The 21,999-nt window shown below is 40.2% G+C and overlaps 1 protein-coding gene across 8 annotated transcripts in view; it reads right to left on the bottom strand.

Moving 5' to 3' along the window:
* Positions 1 to 16,288, bottom strand: part of CREM (cAMP responsive element modulator) — a 34,670-nt gene extending 18,382 nt beyond the window's left edge. For 4 of the 8 annotated variants that reach the window (XM_065831638.2, XM_065831637.2, XM_065831640.2 and 1 more), the window contains exons 1-4: positions 16,149 to 16,288; positions 11,398 to 11,508; positions 10,617 to 10,740; positions 3,025 to 3,171 (exon numbers count right to left, since the gene is read on the bottom strand). In XM_065831638.2, the coding sequence (XP_065687710.1) occupies positions 3,025 to 3,171; positions 10,617 to 10,740; positions 11,398 to 11,438 (312 nt within the window). In that variant the 5' untranslated portion in view covers positions 11,439 to 11,508; positions 16,149 to 16,288. The remainder of the gene's footprint in view (positions 1 to 3,024; positions 3,172 to 10,616; positions 10,741 to 11,397; positions 11,509 to 16,148) is intronic. The other 4 variants (XM_065831643.2, XM_065831642.2, XM_065831639.2 and 1 more) reach the window with 3 other exon arrangements.
* Between the last annotated feature and the right edge of the window lie 5,711 nt (positions 16,289 to 21,999).

Genomic DNA, 21,999 nt, shown 5'->3' with positions numbered 1-21,999 from the left:
AAGCTAACGCTGGACAAACGCGAGTTAAGTGACTAGAAGTCTCAAGTGTTTGACCTAAGCCTTCCCTGCAGCTCAGGGAAGTCAAGGACGAGCTCCAGAACTAATGTGATAGCCAGGCCTGAGTGCTCAGCGTTAGAAACAAAACCTGCACCACCCCAACAGAAAACAACTGGTTGGAAGGTTCTAGAAATTTATAGGCCTGGGTCACCCCAACTCAAATCTACAAAACTACACCTTGAAAGAACTACAGGTTATTGCAGAATTAAATTGTCTCTTCACTTGTTAATTTTATTACATTCCAGTTCTGTGTAAAAATATTTAATGTAGCCTCATTTTGCTGGGTAATACATAGGAACTGTCATTAAAACCCTATGCCTGCCTAACTGAAAAAAGAGTGCTTAAAAATAATGAGAGGCACTTCTGCATGTCTATAGATGTCTAGCGCCAAACCAGACTTCAGAGCTGACTGGCAGAGACACAAGAGCTTCGAGAAGTTTGTATTTATCCTTTTGCAGGACAGGCCAATGCTGAGCAGCAAGGAGATCGCCTGCAAGGCATTTCTCCCCAGTGCCCTACAGCGATCTGCTTGTGGATCAACCTTCAAGCCTCTGACATAAACCTTCAAAACTAAGACAGCATTACACAGCATCCTGGCTCAGGACAGAACTCTCATTCTGCAGGGCAGGGGAAGGAAAAAAGAAATTATTTGTCCCAGGACAAACAGCAGAAAAACAAGAACTCAGTGCCTTTAAACCTTCCCAGTGCACTAAGGGTTACCAAACCAACAGCCACCCCTAGGTTAAGCAGGTGGCTGAAGAAGTCAGGAACTTTGGGAAGAAGATAAGGAAATCACAACAAGATTTAAGCATATGAATGTGGAAGAGGACACTTTCTGCAAGAAATTTCGGAAGTTCTAACTTCCATCAATACAAAGAGATAAATTTAATGTTTCAGCTTGTTCTAATAGCAAGCAACCGCATTCACAATACTAACCAATGGAAGCCACTGCCACTTTTTCCTGGACATAACTCAGACTTCAACTTTACCACACTGCTCTCACGTTTAACTTTAAGCTCATGTTAGTCTGCCAATATCTGATACATTACAGGGAGGAGCAAGTAGAAAAGTCGCAAAACAATCTGAACATAATCCTTCCTACAAGTAAAACAACATTAACAAAACAATAAGAAACATGATCTAGATAAACATTTTTTTTCATCCCAAATGCAACAGCATTACAACAAAAAATTTTGAACACCTTCCAGTTTAAAGCCGCAGGTGTTTGAGGGAGAGGTCACGCAAGCTTTAACATCAACTTCCAGCACACCTTTTTTTTTTTAAGTAAACTGATATAATTTCCCAATTTCCCAACTGGTAGAGATAGGATATCAAGTTAAAGCCAAACAATCTGGAGGAAATGCCAGGTGGCAGGATAAAGTACTTAAGAGGATTAGAGAAAGGCTGAGCAACCTCTGTAATGGAGTCTTTTACTGCATGCTCAAGCCCTTCTTTGTAGAGTCATCTTATTTGCCATTAGCACGCTCAAATGTTACCAAAGCAAAACCCTGGAACAAACTAGTCAGTATTAATCACGACACAGCTTTCCTGTCTCTGCTCCTCTGGGAAAGGGAAGACAGCCAGAGTTCACTCAACACAACAAATAGTCGACTTCCATTCCCCTAAGACGACACAGTAGCAGCTGGCAAGAGATTCCAGAGAAATTCTCCCTTCTGAGCTTTGGAGCATGTCCTCTATTTTTGCATGTATGTCCTGACTACACTGATTGGAAGAAAAGCAGTGACAGAAACTGAGAATGACTGGAATGCGCTTATCTGATGGTCCACTCTGGTAAACTTCAATTAGAAAAAAATCCATTTAAAAAGTATTTATTTTGAATACTCTGATTTGACTTCAAGTTCGACTAAACCCAAGCATCTTGCCACCTGCTGCACCTGTTTCAATAACGATTTAGAATTTCAGAACCTTCCCAGGTCACATTGTCTACACCTGCTGCTTACAAATAAAGTATTCAGTATTTGGCCAAGGTTTTGTTATTTTTCTTTCATCTCTAAGATAAATGATACTTACATATACCTTTTTATTCATTATACTTGAAAGGTATTAAGACAAATCCAACTTGAAAGGTAGCTTCTCAAGAAGACTGACAACATATCTTTTCCTTAACATGTTGCCATGACTGCAGGTAAAACTGTTCACGCATTACAGGTATATAGTCCCTCTCACCAGAGATATAAATTTTGTTTGCAAAAAGCAATTCAGTTGACATTTCACAAACACACTGTAAGAAAACCAGAGCGAAGGCACTTCTTGCTACAAGAAAAACACCAATGGGGGGGCAAGTCATTTTCAAAACACTGTAAGTTCATTCCCTCTAGTTTTTTTCACTATTTAAAAGCTCAGAAAACTCTTAAGCATTTTGCATCAGTCTGTTTTCTAACTTCAGCAACTTCAAACATGTAAAGATTTGCTAAATAAATGTTTATTTTGAGGCTGCCCTTACTTTTCATCTTTACATATCCACACCCACAAAAAGCAACATCAGATGCTTTTAAAGGGCCTGATAAAAACAACACGGAATCATTTGACTATAATATGTTTACTTCCATTACATCCAGATGCTCTCCAAAAATAAAGTACGAGATACTTGCAAATTTATGAGTTGGTATTTCCCATTAGAAAAATGACATTCATAAAATTTAACAAACCAAAAAAGCTGCAAGATACACTAAAGCAAGCCTACATTACTACACAAATTTGCTGTTGTGCAGGTTCTAAGACACAATTTCTTAAAAGATAAACAAGAAGCATTAAGGAATCGCTCCACAATGTTTGTAGAGTTGCTCCTGGCTGGCAGTTTGCCACCTTCCTTCCCTCTCCGTTTGCCACATCATATGAGTAAATCTTGCTGTGCTGATAGGAATGGAGAAAAACTGAAGATGGGATTGGAGAGAAGAGTTATGAGGCACTAAATATTCATAAAAACATAACAGTAAAAGAGCTAACCTGAACAGCTTGCATGTGTGCTGAGCGAATGACTGAGGGTGGTGTGGCTGGAATGACACCCTGGGCATGAACAGTGTGACCAGAAGGCAACTGCACCAGAGTGACAGCTGGAGATCCTCTGCCAGCACTCGATGCAGCTACAGAAACCTGCAAAAATTACAGTCACCATGTTTAAGTAACATGCCTTAAGATGTCAGCAAATGCTTTTAGAAGTGATACTAAAAGAATCTGGTTTTGATTCCATATCGAAAATAGCTTATATATGTGCATTTATCACACACAGAAATAAACTAGTTTTACTAGCGAAAGGTCTTTCCAAATGGTATGGAAAACTTAAAACTGTTCCCTATCAAATTGCAAATCTTTCTTCTGCCTTTTCTTTTGTTGCCAGAGGCTTCATGTTTTCAATTTAAAACAACCATAAACTATCAAACACTAAATCTGTTGTTATTAGCATGAAGGTTAGGAAGAACCTTAAGAATTCTAACAAAAAATATCAATATTCACTGAAGAGGTATGTTAATGCAACAACTACAGGGCAGAACGTTCTCAGTCAGAAATTTTTTTTAAAAAATCAAAAGTTAAATAAAGCATTACATGGATTTGTTAATTGTTCTACTACTATAAATCCTCTTTATATATACATATATTTTTATATCAAGAAAAATTGAGTGCATCAGTGCCCTGGTAGAACAACAAAAATAAAGAACAGCTGTCTCTTCTTTAAGCCTAGCAAAGCTGAAGACAGTGTTCTGTTTAGGAATAATCTGATCCCTTTTCTGATGACATTTTACAGCACACGCAGCTTTCCCCAGCCCTTGGCTCCCCACCATTGGTACTGAGAATGAATGGGTTAAGAAACAGTTAAACACCTACGGGCTAAAAGGAATAGTTCAATATTTATGCTATTACTGTTAAGTTTACTAACAGAAACACTGAAGCAAAGGGAAAACACTCTGATTAATCCCAAGTTCTGTGAGATGAAACATTGCTAAACTCAGAAAAGGAAGAGAATGACAAACATAAATCATACGATAAAGAGATATCATGGGGTGTTTTTTTTGAAGTAGACTGCATTGGAAAACCTTATTTCTACATTCTGCATGTACAAGAAAAAACCCAGACTCATATGCAAAATTCTGGTATTATTCCCTTCCTAGATTGGTTCTCAGCCCCAAAAGGTGTCTAGTACAAGCAGTAAGGGTAAAAAGAGAGGATAGTGAGAAGAAAATCATGCTGAACACTGAACATTGGGAAAAAAAAGTTTTGTATTTTTCTGTATTCACACTGAAGGTTTTTTAAAATTTCAAATATTAAAGAAGCTTTCATTCCTGATCCATAAGCCATTGCTTGTCTGGGAAACATTCCTTCCTTAAGGCAAGAGAAAAATTTTTACTATTAAGATGTACAACTGTCAAAAAGACCAGATGTCGGCTGGAATTATCTTGAAGAAACAATGTTTCTAGGGAACGGAGACAGGATCTTGTCAACATTTACTATGTAATTGTTCAATTGTTATGGGAAACTGAACCGCTTTTCAGGAAATAGAACAATTGAGGGCATTTCTAACCCCAGAATGGAAACAATTATTCCTTCAATGGCTTAAATGGCAATATGTAAACAAGTCACACACAACTTCTTCTCAACCTGTAAAACAAATATTACCAGAAATTTATCAGAAATAGATATTTGAGATTGAGATCTAGAAAGTCTTGAAGATCTGAAAAGTATGATCTGTTTTGTGTCAAAGCTGACATCACCCTAAACCCAGGTTTCAAGGAAAGATCCTGGGGTAGTCCAAATGGTTACAAACTGTGCCAACTTTTCAAAACATTACAAAGGATATTTCATCAAACCTTTAGATTTACTGCTATCTTTGTGAGAGCTGCCACCAGATACAATACTCAGTGTATCAGAAATAACTTTCCGAGTTCAACACACACAAAGCAGTAAAAGGTGAACAGTTTATGAGTTTGTTTTTAGTACAAAATGGGTCAGGCACATATAATCAGGAACTAAGCTAGTACTCAAGATTAAGAAACACTACATTTAAAAGATCCTTATTCAGTATAAGGGAAGAGGAGACAGTAGTATTTTAAAACTGAGTAAAACCAAAAGTGATTTGTTTGTTCATTTATATCTGTTTTAAATGGGTCAATGTGATTTGATCGCTGCTTGCCAAGTTTCCACAAATATCTGCAGGTTACACAATGTGTAACCTACAAATTTTAAAATGTCTGATTCTTTTGCATTAGGTTTGTTTCCTGTAACTAAAACTGAACACAATCTTTCCAACTTCATCTTCTGCATCTCTCTTATAAATATTAGAAATTATTAAAACAATTTTGATTCACATTTCCCTTTGCATTGTTTGCAAACCGAGTATTCCCATGTTAACCGAAATTCTAGAACCTTTTGATGCTATCACAAATAAATGCTGACTGAAACAGACTTGGCAAAAAATTATTTTCTGACGTCAGTGATGAGCAACGCTACCTTTAACATCATTACATCAAGTGCTGCCTGGCACAATGACTGAAAACAATGAACAGAAACAACTCAGGAACACAGAGGGTGAGGGGAAGCTTAACACATTAAGTACCTGGTTAAAAGTGTAAGGATTATTGTCCCTGGCAATGGCAAATACACTTCAGATGTTGTAATGTCCTTTTGGGTTCTCTCCTCTTATGTATGCAACGGTGAAGTCTAGTAACTTCAACAAATATCAGCCATGCACTCTGTCATAGCAGTATGGTCCCATACTTCATACATTTGGCAATATAAGTGCTCCATCTTCCAAGAGGACAGAGAAAAGTAGCCAGCAGAAAAAGATCAAGGACTATCTTCATACCGAGGCACACATTCTTTTTTGAAAGAGGTTACTCATCAGTTATCTGACTTCAAGATGCATCTGCATCTGAACAGTTGCACTGTGGATGTACGCACACTCGGTACTCAAGGTTAGATAACTTTTCCCTACAGAATACTACAGAGGTTACGTTCACATTCAACCCCTCTTACCTCAAACATTGCTGATATGAAGTACACAGTGCACAGCTCCATCTGGTTTCTGTCTCTGCTTTAAAACCTAAGCAAGACAAGGACTCCAGAAGCACAGCGCAAAGTACTTCTGGAAAAGGAAAAGACAAGGCAAACCCATCCTGGATTCACCTAATAAAAGAGCAAAGGACTCACCACACTCAGGCACTGAGTAGCCTCTATAAGAAAAAGTTGAAGACAGGGAAGTTCTCGTCAATCCCAAAGCTAATGCCAAAAAAGCAGTACGTAATGTCAAGGAAGACGAGGTCAGGCTGATTTCAGCCATTTGATGACAGCATACCCTTGAGGAAGCACAAAATAGTGACAAGGCTGAAGGTTCATCATGCTCCAGCATCAACTTTGCTAAATGTCCTGGACTTGAATTTGGCAGCCTGGTTTTAGACACCCTGGCAAACTTCTACAGGGCTCAATCTTTTGGGAGCAAGATTTAACACAGTTTGATGCCAAGAGCCCACAAAGAGATTATCCCTTAAGTGCTAAACCTGAGGAGTCCCAGCTTGGAAAGGCAACGCACTCCAGGTTCCAGAAAACTCCCTCTGCTCGCTCCAAAAGCAGGTCTCACATTCTACATCCTGACCTGTGTTTAGTTCAGGGCCGGCACTGAGAGGCAAACAGACGGTATCTCACACCAAGACAGCAGACAGCTCTATTCATAGACAAAATATGACAAAGTTTACAAAAAGTGATTCAAAGAGGAACCCATCAAGGCCATAGGATTAAAGAAAAAAAAATAAAAATAAAAAATATAGATATATTTTGTCCAATCTGAAAAAGGCCTAAGCACATTCCTCTTACATTTTTACAGTTACATTTAGTGTAGCTGGGCACAGGGAACACAATGCAATATGGCCTCTAGAAATCCTGCAAGAGGAACTAATTTCTCTTTGAATGCCAATGCAGATGTAACTGTTCCCAGATACAAGTTTGACTACCATCAACATTATCATAATATTTCAATCCAAATTAATCTCCTCTTAAGAACAGCCCTATATGTATTAATATAAAATCCCTGCATGTGAGACAGAACCCCTGGAGCCCATCTCAAAACAGGATGAGAAATTTTCCACCTTGCACCTTTGTCGTTCCCTGATGAAAAGGTGTCAAGCTTCTGTACAAGTGCTCTGTATATTTCCAGCAGCTTCTAAGGACAACCACCAAAATTTTTACAAATTAGTAGTTTCTTACCCAATTATTTTGGTGGTTGGATCACCAAAACAATACTGTGTCCATTCATGAACTGGCTGAAAGCGAGGGATGCAAGAAATTCAATTATAAACACGATCTTTTAAAATAACCTTTCAGAGATATAAATTGTTGATTTTGCCTCAGTGGATGAAAAATGCATATCATTTTTGCTAGTTTCAAATTTACCATTTTTTGCTTTTGCAAAAAAAGTCATTTTACTTTTAGCACCAAAAATTTGCAGGAGTATTTGGCAATATCTATTACACAAGCTAGGAGGAAAAAGGAAAAAAAGAAAAAAAAAAATTAGCTCTTCTCTATGAACAATATACAATAGGTCCTCCTCCACATTGAACGTTATCCCATCACACCACAGTGCTCCAGCACAGACATTCTTAATGTCTCCCCTCCTTCCCAAAAGGGGAGACATTAAGAATGCTTCAGTACAAAACAATGTCTGCCCTCTAGATATTATCATCTTATTGAATACCTTGTCCATCTTTTTAAAAGTAAATGGAAGGTTATTCTTTAAAAAGCCTGAACTCTGGAGGAGGGAAACCACCACAAAAAACAAGCACCTTCTATGTAGTTGCATCCCTCGGCATTTTGCTCATCATTCCCTGGCCAAAGCCATAATTTAAAAAGTGAGCAAATTAAAAACAACTGAATTTCATCTGAACATTAGAAATCCCACCTTTTCTACTATGAGGGCAGTCAAACACTGCCCAGAGAGGTTGTGGAGACTCCATCCTTGCAGATATTCACACCCAACTGGACACAGCGCTGCGCAGCCAGCTCCAGCTGACCCTGCCTGCAAGGGCTTGGACTCTACGATCTCCAGAGCTCCCTGACAACCTCAGCCATCCTGCAGCTCTTTGATAATACAGAGAAAACTACAAATTGACTAGTAGAATGTACTAAAATGCTTTACTCCTCAGTGAACAAAACCAAGTTTCAACAAATATTTGGCTGAAAAAAAAAAAATTAAACAAAGCACCACCACCACACAACAAACGGAAAACCCACAAAAGTATCTGAAAAGGAGCCTTCCATTTCAGTGACCAGGTATGTTACCTCTTGGTAAGAACCAAGTAATTGTTTTCTCATACTTCTGCACATTTGCACAAAGGTTAGTAGGAGAGATGACTGAGAGTTGGCACAAGGCACATCTCAGTCAGTTTAAGTGCTTTTCTGCTCATAACTGTGCTCTCCAGAGCCCAGGGAGGGAGAAGGGGCTCTCTGTGCCCTTCTGGACCAGTCCGAACACACAGACGCAGGACCAGCAGGACCAGCAGCCCAGCCACCAATTCCTCAGGAACCCCGAGTTCCCACCGCACCCCAGCCCAGGCAGCGGGGAGATGTCTCTTGTGTGGGGTTAACACCCAACGACTGCCACTAACCCTCGCCAGGACAAAGCTCCTCACCTTCAGAGCCTGCCAGCGAGGGAAATAAGGAAAGAACATCCTCCTCATCTTAAGCCAAATAAATGTCACGACAAGGCCTTTCAGCAGTAAGATTTCCGCCAGGGCCCGTGTTATCAAGAAACGCTGCGGCAGTTCAGCCTCCGGCCGCCTGGGGGTGCGCGGACTCCGGCTGCCCAGGCCGGTGGTGGCGGTGCGGCCGTGGCCCCGGGTGCGGCTGCCAGGCCCGGCAGTGCCAGGGGCTCAGGCTGCAGGACGGGCCGCTGGAGGCCTCCCGGCTTCTACTGTTGCTCACAGAGCGGAACAACTGCACTAACCCCACTTTTGTGGTCGGCCCGGTAAAGGGCCGCAGGCTCCAGCTATGACAGGCAGCTCTGACAGGTGCAGGCCAGCTCTCTAGACCTTGTCTGACCAAAAAGAGGGACTCCCAGATGTAAACTTGAGTACCAGCCTGAGCCTTCAAACTGAGGTGTACACGTTTCATTTGAGTGGTGATTGACTGAAATCTGTCAGTACTTCAGGGTTATTAGTTTAAGCTGAAAGATCCGAGCCCCGTGCCGAGTATGGCTGAAGCTTCATACGCAGTACTCAAGCATTAAATGGAAATAAACATAAAAAGGTGTTTTCCCTAGGGACGTGGCAGAAGCTTTCCTACAGCACCAGTGACAGCTTTGTCTCTTGACCAACGTTAGAAATCCCAAGTGACAGAATTAATAGGAATTTTCTTCAGAGACTACTGCACAAGCCAATAGATTTTACATGTAAATCATCCCATGAAGTTAAAACACAAAATTTGAACTGAACTATCAAAGAACAAAGAAATGAGGGGATAACATCAACAAAGCAAACCAAATAAAATTATTGATCTCATGCTCCATTCTTCAAGAAAAAAAAAAAAAAAAAGTATTTCCAATGCTACAGGTATCAAAACCACAACAAAAGACATAGGTAACAAAAACAAAGCAAACTGCAGAATTTTTATGATTGCTTATTTGTTGTGTCTGATGATCCAACAAAAAGCAGCTGCATTCAGTCTTGAAAATATACCTATAATGTAAATCAAGTATCTAGCATACCGAATATGTGGCATCAAATCTTACCAAGTAACTTCTAGCTTCTGATGATAAATAAATTCTGTAAGATTTTTTTTTGGGGGGGCGGTTTGTGGTTTGTTTGTTTGTTCTAATCGGTTCTTTTATTCCACAAAGTGTTTTTGGAAGATCCTTTTAAGGGGTCTATACAGCTTCCTGAAGCTATAAATCTTAGTACTGGCAAGAACACTATTTCTCTCAAATGACGAACATTTCAGTGCATACTTTTAACGTTTGAGAATTATTATTATTATGTCATCTTTTATCCATTAACTAACAAAGAAGAATCCAGGTATGACTACAATAAAGGACATGTAAAGTATATTTTCAGAACTCCAGGCACTGTCATTGGATGCACAGGGATGAAACAAAACAAGCATACATTAAAAATGTACTTGCAAGAAGACAAAACGTGTTCTGTATAAAAACTGGAACCAGCAAAGGACCATGGTTACTTTTATTCATTTTTTATTTTTTGTTATATGAGACATCTTCAAGATACACGTTTTAGCTATGTTTGATCTTGCAGCTACTTCAAATCTTTAGGACTCTATTTCCATCTCTATAACATAATCATATTGGAAAAGTGAAAAACAAAAATGTGCCTACTGGTCAAAGCCTAATCTGCTAAAACTGTTACCTTTTAACAGACCTGATTTTATACTAGCTCTTCGTTAAATACTGCAAGACATGGTTTTCAGTATACCTTTGCTACATTTTTCCTATTTAATAAGTCTTACAGAACACGTGAACTCCATATATATTGATAATTTAAAAATCATAGCAGTTCTGTATATAATTTTATTGATTCTTCTCATCTTTCCACATTTCAGCTTACCTCAGATTCTGGAGAAATCTGACTTCGGCCTGGCTGATTCTGAAAGCGAGCAGCATCTCTCTCTGGCACAGAATCCACTGCATTTTCATCCTGTTGTGATGCAACCATTTCCATGGTCATCTGTCTAAAAGTAAGTACATACAGAACTAAATAATGCAGTACAGGGAAGTATACCAGGCACCTAGGGAGAAAACAGCAATTCCAGACTATTTTATATTTGGAGCGGACATCTAACAGAAAATAAATAGGTATCTCTCAAAACTATCAGATAAACTGGAGTCCTTTCTTCCCACTCCCCCATATTAAAATATTCATTCATAGAGCCAGGAGCTCTAAAACAATTACTTTGGAAAGCCGCAAGGAGGGACTGTTCAAGAAAGGCTTCTCAGGAGAAGGACAAGCAGAGTCCTGGGGTCCGGTGTGGCGCTGCCCGTGGGGCTGGGAGCACAGTGCTCCGGAGCAGCCCACCAGCACTGTCCGCACCAGGGCCCTCCTGCCTCTCCTTTCCCTCCAGACAAGGCTCAAGTTGACCAGCAGCCATGCGCTGTTACAAGTCTCTTAAACCTTCTGAGATACCAACACCTAGCTGGGATCTACAGTTGAACTGTCCATAAACTACTTGTGCCTCAAAACCTCCAACAGTAATTCTTGGTTTACAGGTTTAAAAGTGGGGTAAGTTCCACAGAAGAATACGCAACTCCCTGGCCCTCAATTTAAGCCACCAGTTTAAACTCCACAGAGAAAGCTTCCAAATATATCTGCTATATAAAAATGCAATTACCTGACAGTTGCTTTTCCATATTTCTTGGCACACTTAGTCATAACGGAAGGTGTGTTTTAAAACAAAAGCTTGGTTCTCTTCGGCTGCCTTTCTCTCCTACCAAACCCTGCACTGAAGGTGCAACATTAAACAGGTGATGTCACAAACATTGCCATGCCAACAGGTCAGTTTACAAACAGAACAGACACAGGACAGGGTCAGGCAGAGGCAGGCAGGACACCCCACAGGCGCACTCCCTCCTACACCTTAATTGCACAAGGAACTGAGGCCGCAAAAGGAAGATGTGGTATAGTTGTGGGATTTAAGAGGCAGCAAATTTTGCTTCCTTGGGTTCAATTACCGTAACTATGGGATGGCAAGCCCATTTGAACTCAACAATCAACTACTGCAACTGGAGGAAAGTTACTGCAGGTTCTTCTCAGGTCACACATTGGGAGATGGGGAAGGAATCCTGCTATGCACCTGACTGCCAGGCTCCTCAATTTAGTCCCACATGTTAAAAGTTAACTACATGAAATCAAATTAAATGTAATTCCAACTCCTTTTGCGGCACTTTTTTACACAATATTGCACAATCTTCAAGGAAAACAAACTTTTTTAAAATCACTCTTTTTGCCTAGAATAAGGGCATGAAAATACAAAAACGAATCCAGTCAAATGATGCAGAGAACCATATTTCTAGCTTTTATTCCTCCAGTGGTATTCTACTGACCAGACTTAACAGTACTATGGCTAGTGGTAGCCAAGCCATACACAATTCAAGATTTTATGGATTAACATTAGTATTTCTGCCAACAAAAGTAACATACTCTGTGCCAGTATCAATTCATAACAAAATATTTTACCTAAAATCTTTCTACATTCCCATCTTCTTAGTTACCACTAATTACCTTTTTCTCTAGATACAATCTAAAAAGATCTACTGAAATTCACCAGGCTTTCCCCCATAATTTTCCATAACAAGATGTTTATCATATTAAATAATTTTGGTTTTATATAAGCATTCAATGTAACAATAATAAAAATGTAGAAAAATAAACGGTCCTCCTTAGTAAACTAGGACCATCCATAGGGTCTCAGACATGAAAGCTCTCTGGTTCATGTCAGGCTGCTTCCATAAGCTTCAGAACAGCCTACACACCAAGGCAGATTAAATAATGAACAGGTATTGGCAACATATTCATTGCAATCTCTTCTTAAAGAAGGGAATGTAGTTAGAATGAATTCACTTTATACAGGCCCTAAAAGGTTTTCTTATCCAAAGGCAATTGTCACAGACAACCTACTGCTGGAAAAAAAGCCACAAAAACACCAAGCGATTTTATTCTCAGTGACTGCATTGCATAGAAATTTTACCTAGAAAGAGCCATTCTTCATGTTGTAAAAATAGGGTTACTTTCTAAATTTTAATTACTCACTGATTGCAGAACACTAAAAAAAAGTTATTTTACTATTTTGAATATCAGGATTTTTCTCCCATAATTGATTTTCCACCTATAATTGTGTAGATGCTGACTCTTAACACAAATTACTGCCTTTTAAAAATCTTTAGCAAAGTCAAGTAAAATCTGAAAAACTGTATACTACTTTTAATTAGCTTTTTTTGTTTGTTTTGTTTACTGCCATAAAATGACATTGTTAGCCTAGAACAGGGCAAAATTCTCTTTCTAGGTAAGCTAAAATGCACTGCTTTTTGACAACCTGGTAGTCCTAGTGTGTTTGTAAATAGTGACTTGACTAAAAATGCCTTTTAAATATGAAGACCTAACTATAGCCTTTCAAACTGAAACAAACGTAACAAAGGGCATAATTCTAAAAGCTACACTAGTTATCTTGGCATAAAACTTCAATGAAAAAGATAACCGAAGACAAAATGTAGCACATTAGTAGCATAACTCAGACATGTTACAAGATTAGGGCTTTGGGCTGGAGGGAGCCACAGGGATTCCTACACTTGCAGTGAAGGTCAGCTGAAGTTATTTGAGCCCCCAGGGTCTCCTCACTTGTTGTGGGCTTGTGCACAGGTCAAGCGTGTGTGTGCCAAGAAACTCCTGAATTTCACAGTCCAATCCAGGTTATCACTGTCATGCAGTCTCATAAACTCTCAGATTACTATATCACGAGTTACACAGGTTTTGTATTTCCTGTCTTATCTCAGGTATAATTTTACCATGAATACAAACTTGTTAATAAACATACAGAAAAATACAGAGCAAGATCATAACTACGTTTTTTTCCTAAAAAATCAGTTATACAGACTGCGGTAAGTAATAGTTATTAATCCAATTCAGAAACTACCAACATAAACAGTTTCCACGTGTATCACACTCCATCAGTCTACATCGCAAGCAAATTGTAACATATTTATTGCTTTTAAGTTTCAAAGTAAGAAAAATCTATTGACAAGCACTTTAAATCATTTATAAAAAAGTGTATCCATAGTAGTTTATATTACCTTCTTCCTATTTTCAAGGAAAACGATGCAGGTTTAAATTAAATATATGGTCTTAAGTCCTGCTTAAAATCATCTAACGTTTTTCTTCATTGTACAATTAATTATATACAAGCTTTAGTCTTATATTCAGTATTAATACACTTGTTTCTTATATTTTCCAGCTTGGTTTCTTACCATCACAGAACAGTAATTTTAAATATTAGTCTGGATTTTTAAATTAATAAAGAAGTTGTACCTTTCCCCTCCGATAAAAAGAGGGCAAAAAAATGGCTTTTCATAATGTCAGCAAAGATACCTGCTTCTTCCTACAAAATAGCAAACAAATCTTCAGGATCTGGCAGGAGGTTCAATATATATTAGCACGTATTTACTATAGTCATTGAGACTAATGTCCAGTAGGTCAGTTGTGAGTAGACACTGATTAAGAAGATGCATTTAGTGCACATCAAAAGCTTCTTCAGCTGATTGCAACAGCATCCCTGATGGGACAATGCTGCCAGACAGCATCAGGTAAAGTAAAATATTGCCCAGGTGATCTAGAAAACTGGAAGGCCTTTACAGCTGAAGGTGCAAGCCTTTTCTATTTTTGTCCACAGATAAAAGGATAGCATCACTATCAAGATGTGTGCTTGTGTAGTAGAGAGCACAAAAATTCCTGTCATTCTCCCCGAATACTGCTGCTTGTTTTACAAGTACATCACTGATTATTAATATAGTATTTAATGTATTTTGATGAAATTAAACTGATAAGCAAACTGGTAGAGTATTTTGCATAACCGGAAATGTATGACTGTCTAATTAAATACCCAGAGACATTTTAAAGACAACTTCTTTATTTCAACAGTACTTCATACATCAGAGAGTGTTTACAAAGGTGGCTTATTACAAAGGAAATTGTAAGAGGCTAAGAAATATGTTTAAGACCTTGCTCCAAATCTCTTTCACAGGGAAGTTATTAGAAAGCACGGATATGAATTTACAAACACCCGTTTTGCATTTATTGATGACTTCACACCAAATGTGGAAACTCTCAGAACTAACTACTTTCAGAAGAGCATTTGTGCTTTGAAGTATGAAGTCTATAATCTGTTTTACTACACTGTTTTGTGAAGCACACCGACTGCCAAGGCAGTCACAGCATTCAGCCAGGTAAAATGAGCAAGATTCTGAAAGTGTAATCTTTCTGTTACATTTTTAGTATCAGCAGAACACTTTCTTGTGCCTCCTAAATTCAAACGTGTTTCCTTTTTCTTCCCCATCACTTTGTTCCTATAATATCTAAATAAAAACCTAAAAAGCCACTTAAAAACTCAACCTGCTATTACTGTAAGTAAAAACATGCTACCCATTGCTTTCCATCTGCCACCTCAATAATCTGGACCAGACAGTGCTGAGTCTGCTGTGAAGAGGACACATGGTCCACGTTTAGAAGAGTCGTCCAACCAGTCCCTGAATAAGGAAGAGGGTCATTTAAGCGTCAGTACCTGTGGAATCGTTTAACTGGTACAATACATGCTGCTGTTTCGTTTAGCACCAAGATGCTGACACAGCAATGGAGGATGCCGCAAATCCTCCAACTTCAAGCAAGATGTAGGACTCACGAAGCCCACTGTGATCCTCTCCCAGCTGTCCTCCTGTCCCAGCTTGGAACAACCCGTGGGCAAGGATGTAACCAGCCCCAACGGACCGCGGGGAACGAGCACCAACGCTCTCCCCGCTTCCAGAACACCGGGCGGCAGCAGGGACCGAGCCCCGGAGGCGCCGGGAACCGGCCGTCCCGGGGCCCTGGCTGCAGCGGGCAGGCGGCTGCCCCGTCTCTCCCGAGCCAGACCCCCTCCCAAGCCTCGCTCCGGACGAAGGTCCCGAGCCGCACCCCAGTGCAGGCATCTCGGCTCCCGGGCTGTAACGGAGCGGGGCGCTCCGCACGCCCCCCTTCCCGGGCTGCAGGAATGTCTCGGGGTCGCCCAGCAGCGCTGAGCCGGGGAAACGAAGCCGCCGGGCCAACGAAGCCGCCGGGCCCTGCGCGGCCCTGAGTGTAGCGCGTTCCCGGCCCCAGCGGGGACGCGCGTCCGCCCGCTCTTGCGCGCTCCCGGCGGCAGGGGCTGAGCCGGGCGGCACAGCGCCCCCCTGCCCTGCCCTGCGCTGAGCTGAGTTGCCTTGCCCTGAGCTCCCCTGAGCTCCCCTGCCCGCCCCTCCGCGCTGCCGGCCCCGGCCGCTGCCCTTGGCGCTCCCCCGCTCCCGGCCCGCAGGGGGTCGGGCTGCGCGCACACGTGTCCCCGCCCCCTCCCGCACTCACCCGCCGCCCTGTACGTGCTGCCCCCGTCACAGGGGGTGGGGGGGATTGGGCCGGGCGGAGCCGCACGTCGGCCCAACGTCAGCGCTGATGCAGCCTCGCCGCCGCGGGGGCGCTGAGGAAATGGCGTCGGCGGCGACTCCCAGCCCCAGCGGCCGCGGAAGGAGGAGGAGCCGGGCCCTAGGCGGGGCCGCCGATTGGCTACGGGGCGCGCAACGGATGGCAAGCCGGCCAACCGACGCCGCGGGGCTGCCGGCAGCGCCTCTCATTGGCTGAGAAGCGGGACGAGTCTGCTGCTGGGGGGAGGGGCGGGTCTCACTTCTGTTGTGGGGGCTGACAGGCGGTTCCTTAGCTGGGCGTGTGAGGCCGGGGAACGGCTGGGAGCTGTGGCTCGGGCCGGGGTGGTGGTCCCGCTCCCCGAGGAGTGCGATAACACTCTCCGTGCGGCCTCCCCGAGGGGCCCAGCCGAGGCGGGCGCTTGCTCCGAGTAACGGGGCGCCCACCACCCTGGGCGGTGCCGGAGTAGCGGGGAGAAGGGAAGGTGCCGAGGCAGCGGGCGGTGCGACAGGCAAAGGCAAGGCCGCCCCGCCGAGCCAGTGCCCACGGCTTCTGCTTACTGTAACACATCCCTTACAACAGTTATTCTCAATACTGCGTGTTTTCCGTTTGAAATATGACGTCGTGTTTTGTATTTATTCATCTAAATAAACCAGAAAATGCCAAGAGAGAACAAACAGGAGCTCCGTGCGTGTTTCCCCCCTTGGTGCCACAGGATACGTTCAAATGTCATGAGTCATGTTTGGTTTGTGCTGAATGTTTGAACAGTTCTTGTTCCAGGAAGTGTAAAGCCCATGTTCTCAGTTTTAATAATATTTAAACTACATAAATGCTTGAGCTCTGCAGTCTGTTACTCGTGGTGTTTTAGCATGTCTTACTGCCGTTCAGTATTTTATTATACAAAGTAATGTGACAAGGGATTATAACACAGTATATTTTGAATTATATGTCTATACATCACTCCATTTATATTCCGACATTACATAGTGTATTTGTCCATGTTCATGTACTTTTTTTTTTTCTCTGAGAAACTACTCAGTAGTGCACCAAATAAGAATTAATAACCTATGTTAATTTCACATGACTCATTGTGACAGAAGAATGGGAGGATGTGGTAACATGTCTGTAGAGGTCAACTTGTCAGTCTTATTCATTGAATGAAGAGAACCTAGATATTGAATTCCTGTGTTTAAAAAAAAAAAAAAAGCGCCAAATGACTCTTATCTTTGATTTTTGTAAAAGATGAACAACATTTATCTGCAAAGGGTTTTGCTTTCAAGTGTTTAACTTTGTAATTCTGCCTCACAGAAGTTAACACAGCTATCAAAATCAATTTAGTGCAAAGAATACAAAATTTGTAATGTCCCTATTGCTTATGCAAATTTTCAGTTTTCATTCTACATTTACTTTGTTGAAATAATGAACAACACCCCTTTCCTGTTTTGAGTTCTGTCTCCCTCCTTTTGTTCATTGTATATATTCTATGTGTCTTTTCAGGTTTTTAAATATGAGTTTCTCTTCCTACAATTAATAACCTGGTTTGACAGTTAACCCATTAGGTACAAAATAGTTACACCCATTCAACAGAAGCTGTGCTTTACTAGAAAACTGCTGGTCAATTAGAAAATATTTGGTAGAATAGTAAGATAATCAAATGAGCAGCAAGTGTAAAACTACTGAGAATTAACTGCTGAAGCCTTTGGAAGAAATTCTGTCTTTGCTTAGTATACTGAAAAAGTCTAAAGTAGCTTTAGTGATGCTAGTAGCTTCTCAAAAATGCATTTGAAGGTAGAAGTCTGATTACAAACACGAAGAAATTTTGAATGAATGTGTTAAATAATGGAAACCACTGGAGTGAGTTGTTCATAAACAAGCTGAGAATTTCCATGGAAGTCTTGCAGTGTGGATTTGGAAAAACAGTTATTTTACTTAGTTTTCAAGTAAGCCATAAGCAGCTTTGAAATGTTTAACTACAAATTTGTTACTATTTATATCTCTTCCCTCTGATAACTTAATGAAGAGTATGTGAGGACAGAGCAAACTGCCAAAGGGATTTAGTCCTTGATGATATAAAGATGAGTAACTGGCACCAGCTCTTGATACAGTTTGCTGAAGTTGGTGGGCTGGAAGAGGATGGCCCTGAAGAGGAGGTGTCGCATTCTTACCATGCCAGGGTTGGGGTGCTCTGTTTGTTAGTTGAGGCCAAAACAACCTTTGCTATAAAAGTCCATCACTTTAACTGAAATGGTTCTAACTAAATTGGTATAAATTCCTAATATGGACCAATTTAGCTTCAAATGCTAAGACCAAAAGCAACCCATAAGAAGACCTAACAGGTCATGTTTCTTTATGATGGTCATAATTTACATAAGATGGTTCTCAACATAAATTTGAAGTCCAGGTACTTTGCTGCCATCAGAAGGACTAGGTGGGTCATCTTTTCTCTCTATCCTGAAGTGTCCAACCTGATGCTATGTCCTGCAAGATTCAAGGAACTATACATGATTCAGTAGCACGCACTTCTTCACTGTTTTTGTTTTTGTTTTGTTTTGTTTTCATTTTTGTTGGTTTGTTTGGGGTTTTGTTTTGTTTTTCTTTGATGGACAAAGTCAGAAGTTCTGTAAAGAGAAGTTGAAGGTGTAATTTAAAGAGCGATGTGGATTTACACAGCCCCCAGCTGCCTCTGGCATGTCATTCCCAGCCCCTCAATTATATGGATACAACTGCCAGTGCAGCCCCTAACTTTCTCTGGGAAAGTAATTCAACTTAGAAACAATATATCAAGAAAGTTTCTTTCAGCCTGGATCAATTCCTAAGTCTGGGCCACTGCACCACCACACAGAGAGAAGAACACCACCTCAACGGGGGAGGAGGAGCAACTTCAGTTGGCACTGACACCGAAGAAACACAATGCTCTTCGCAGAGGACATAACTACTTCACCAATGCCTATTACTTCAACGTGAATGCCAGCTATGTAATCTTCAGACAACTGTTTACATACTGCGTCTTCACAGCTATCTTTTAAATGGATTTTTTTAAGGAATATTCTTAAAAGAGTTTGGTGCATTTCACTTATGATTTTAGGAAACACCTGTGTAGTTCTCTTGTAAAAAAGTTCATGGATTGTCATGGCATGATACAAGACAGAAAAAGGGGTATGCGACTTACGTTGTGTGTAAATTTCTTTTTAATTAGAATTCAGACATTTAAAAACAATAGAGGTTAGACTGATGGAAAAACAGACTGACATTCTATTTGAAATACCGATATTTAATAATTTTGCTTTGATTATGCATTATGGAAATGACCCCAATATTACCATCTTCACTGTTATGTAAATGTTTGTTCTGTTGTCCTTTTTTCCATCCTAGAGCCATTTGCTGCGTTACGTGTATATTTTTTCAGCCCATTCCACACCCACACATCCTAAACATGATGAAATATAACTTCTAGGTTAAAGTAAAACCTTTATTCAAATTATGTCTGAATTGCACTAAATGTTATTTATACAAAGAAAATGATGTTATAGGTAGTTTATTATGCCAGAAATAATTCTCACTGAATGCTTAGCTACCAGACGTCCAGTAAATCTATTGTCACATAACATGTAATGAAGGTCACTGTTAGGCTTTTCTAACAGTGTTCTGGTTTTCTTCACTAACACAATCCAATATTTGACATCTACATCTTTGTCTTCTTAAAGATTGCATGTTTATAGTTATTTTCATGGGTCATAATGAATTACAATAAAATAATTGCAGCACAGATCTCTTTGCAGACCACTCAAGTTTTAACTGGTCATTAAATAACCCCATCTTGACTCATTGGCCCAGAGGAACAGAAGGACAAGTGCGGAACTTGTGGAGGGGTCAGAGGGAAATGCAGTCAGCACACAACCATGGTTGTCACAACTTATTGTGCAAGTGTGATGAAAGGCAGACGTAACCAATGCCCTCATGCTGCAACACAATCCTGATCTATCTAAAACAGAGAACAGATTAAGCAAGAAGTACACTGTAATGAGTATAAAAGATAAAGTAATGAACATCAAATATAAGACAAATAGTTTATTTTACCTATTCTTTTCTTCATAAACTGCTAGCAACACAATAAAAATATGCATTTCAGTTGGTTTACAAGTAGAAACAGAAATGACACATCCTTAAAAAGGTGAATATTGAACAATATCATAAAAGCCAAAACCTTTGTAAATAGTTTTTTTCCCAAATGTATATAGATTTTATAAAAATGTTACACACATGTAGGATTAGAAGTACTTAGTTATGTTTCCTTTCCTAAGCTACACTGAGTTGGAAGTAAGACTGAGTGACTGTATGATTACTGCAAGCAAATTCACTGATCCTTTTATTCTTATTTTTTTCCTGCTGCCCGTTGCTGGAATCTCTGAAAATTGATGCTAAATTAGTGCTGTGAGGAGGCACCACCTTGACTTCTGTGGGTCGCAGCAGCCAGAAGCGCAGGAAGGAACAGCATTGAGGAGTCCCAGGTACAGCTTAGTGAGTCTGGCCTAGCAGCTGTGAGGCTTAGCAGCACCTCAGTGAGCTCTGCACTGTTTTGTGTCATGTCAATAACAGGATTTATTTATTTGGAAGGCTTGGAGGTTATTAGTGTAGAAGGAGTATCAAGTACTAATCTAATTACATTTTAAAAAATACAATTACTTTGATTTTGGGTTTGTAATGATTTGATTTTGGATAATAACTTGCAGTAATGCTACAATATTTTTCCACCCCAGTCTGAAATAGAACATTTCAATGTGTTTTGATTGTGAGGTTTTGTGTGTGTGCATGTGGGTGGTTTTTTGTTTGTTTTTAACCTTTTTAGGATTTGTAATCGGAAATCTAATTTTATAAATACTGAACAGGAATCACAGGTGATGTGCTATTTTGTGGTATGTCCCGTAGTGGGAAAGGAGAGACACTTACTGATGAACCAAAACATGTCAAACAGAGAACACTAGCAGGCAGACTGCAGCTACATTATTAATCACTACTTGAGCAACAACACAAACAACTACAATGATTTGTGACTGTGTGGTTAGATATTTGGTGCGGTGTTTGTAAGAAAAGCTTTATGAGAAGGAGAACTGACACAATCCACAGCATTCCGAGGTCAGGTCTCCACCACTGTTGTGTCTGCACACACTGGAGCCAGAATGAAGAAAAAAATGGGGAAACCCATAGTTTGACAAATAACTTTACATTCTATGAATTGCTATGTACTCATTTGTCACTCACTCATTTATAAGAGAAATTATTATAGCAGAAAAATAATATTCTGATTAGGTAACTGTAAGATGGCTGAAACGTTTAAAGGATTGACTGGTGAGTTCAAGACACATGAATGATGGAATGTCTGCTGCAGCAGAAAAGAAGAATGGCAATTGAGATCTATTACATGATATTTTCTCATTTCCTCTGCTGAATAATGAATTTTCCCTATATAATGATTTCCTTATAACATGAACATAATATGTACTTCACAGTATTCTTAACCATTTACAATTTGTTACTGTTTGTAGAGATCTTTGAACTTCTTTGGTAAAAAGTATAAGGTTTGTATAAAACATTATTTTTTACTTATCACATGAATATTAACTGATGTCACTTTCCAAACAACTCCTTGAGTTCCATTTAAAATTAAATACATAAAACTCTACTATTAAATATCTTCTGAACAGCCTGTGTTAACAGAAGTACACAGAAAACAGAGTTTGCAAGTATGAAAAGCTTCCTGAAAGGTTTAAAACGGCTCAGGTAGCTTAGCATGAAGATA

Source organism: Patagioenas fasciata, chromosome 2 (genome assembly GCF_037038585.1).
Source record: "Patagioenas fasciata isolate bPatFas1 chromosome 2, bPatFas1.hap1, whole genome shotgun sequence".
Lineage (NCBI taxonomy): Eukaryota > Metazoa > Chordata > Aves > Columbiformes > Columbidae > Patagioenas > Patagioenas fasciata.
Note: the sequence above shows the minus strand (reverse complement) of the source record. Positions and strands in the feature narration are given on the sequence as shown.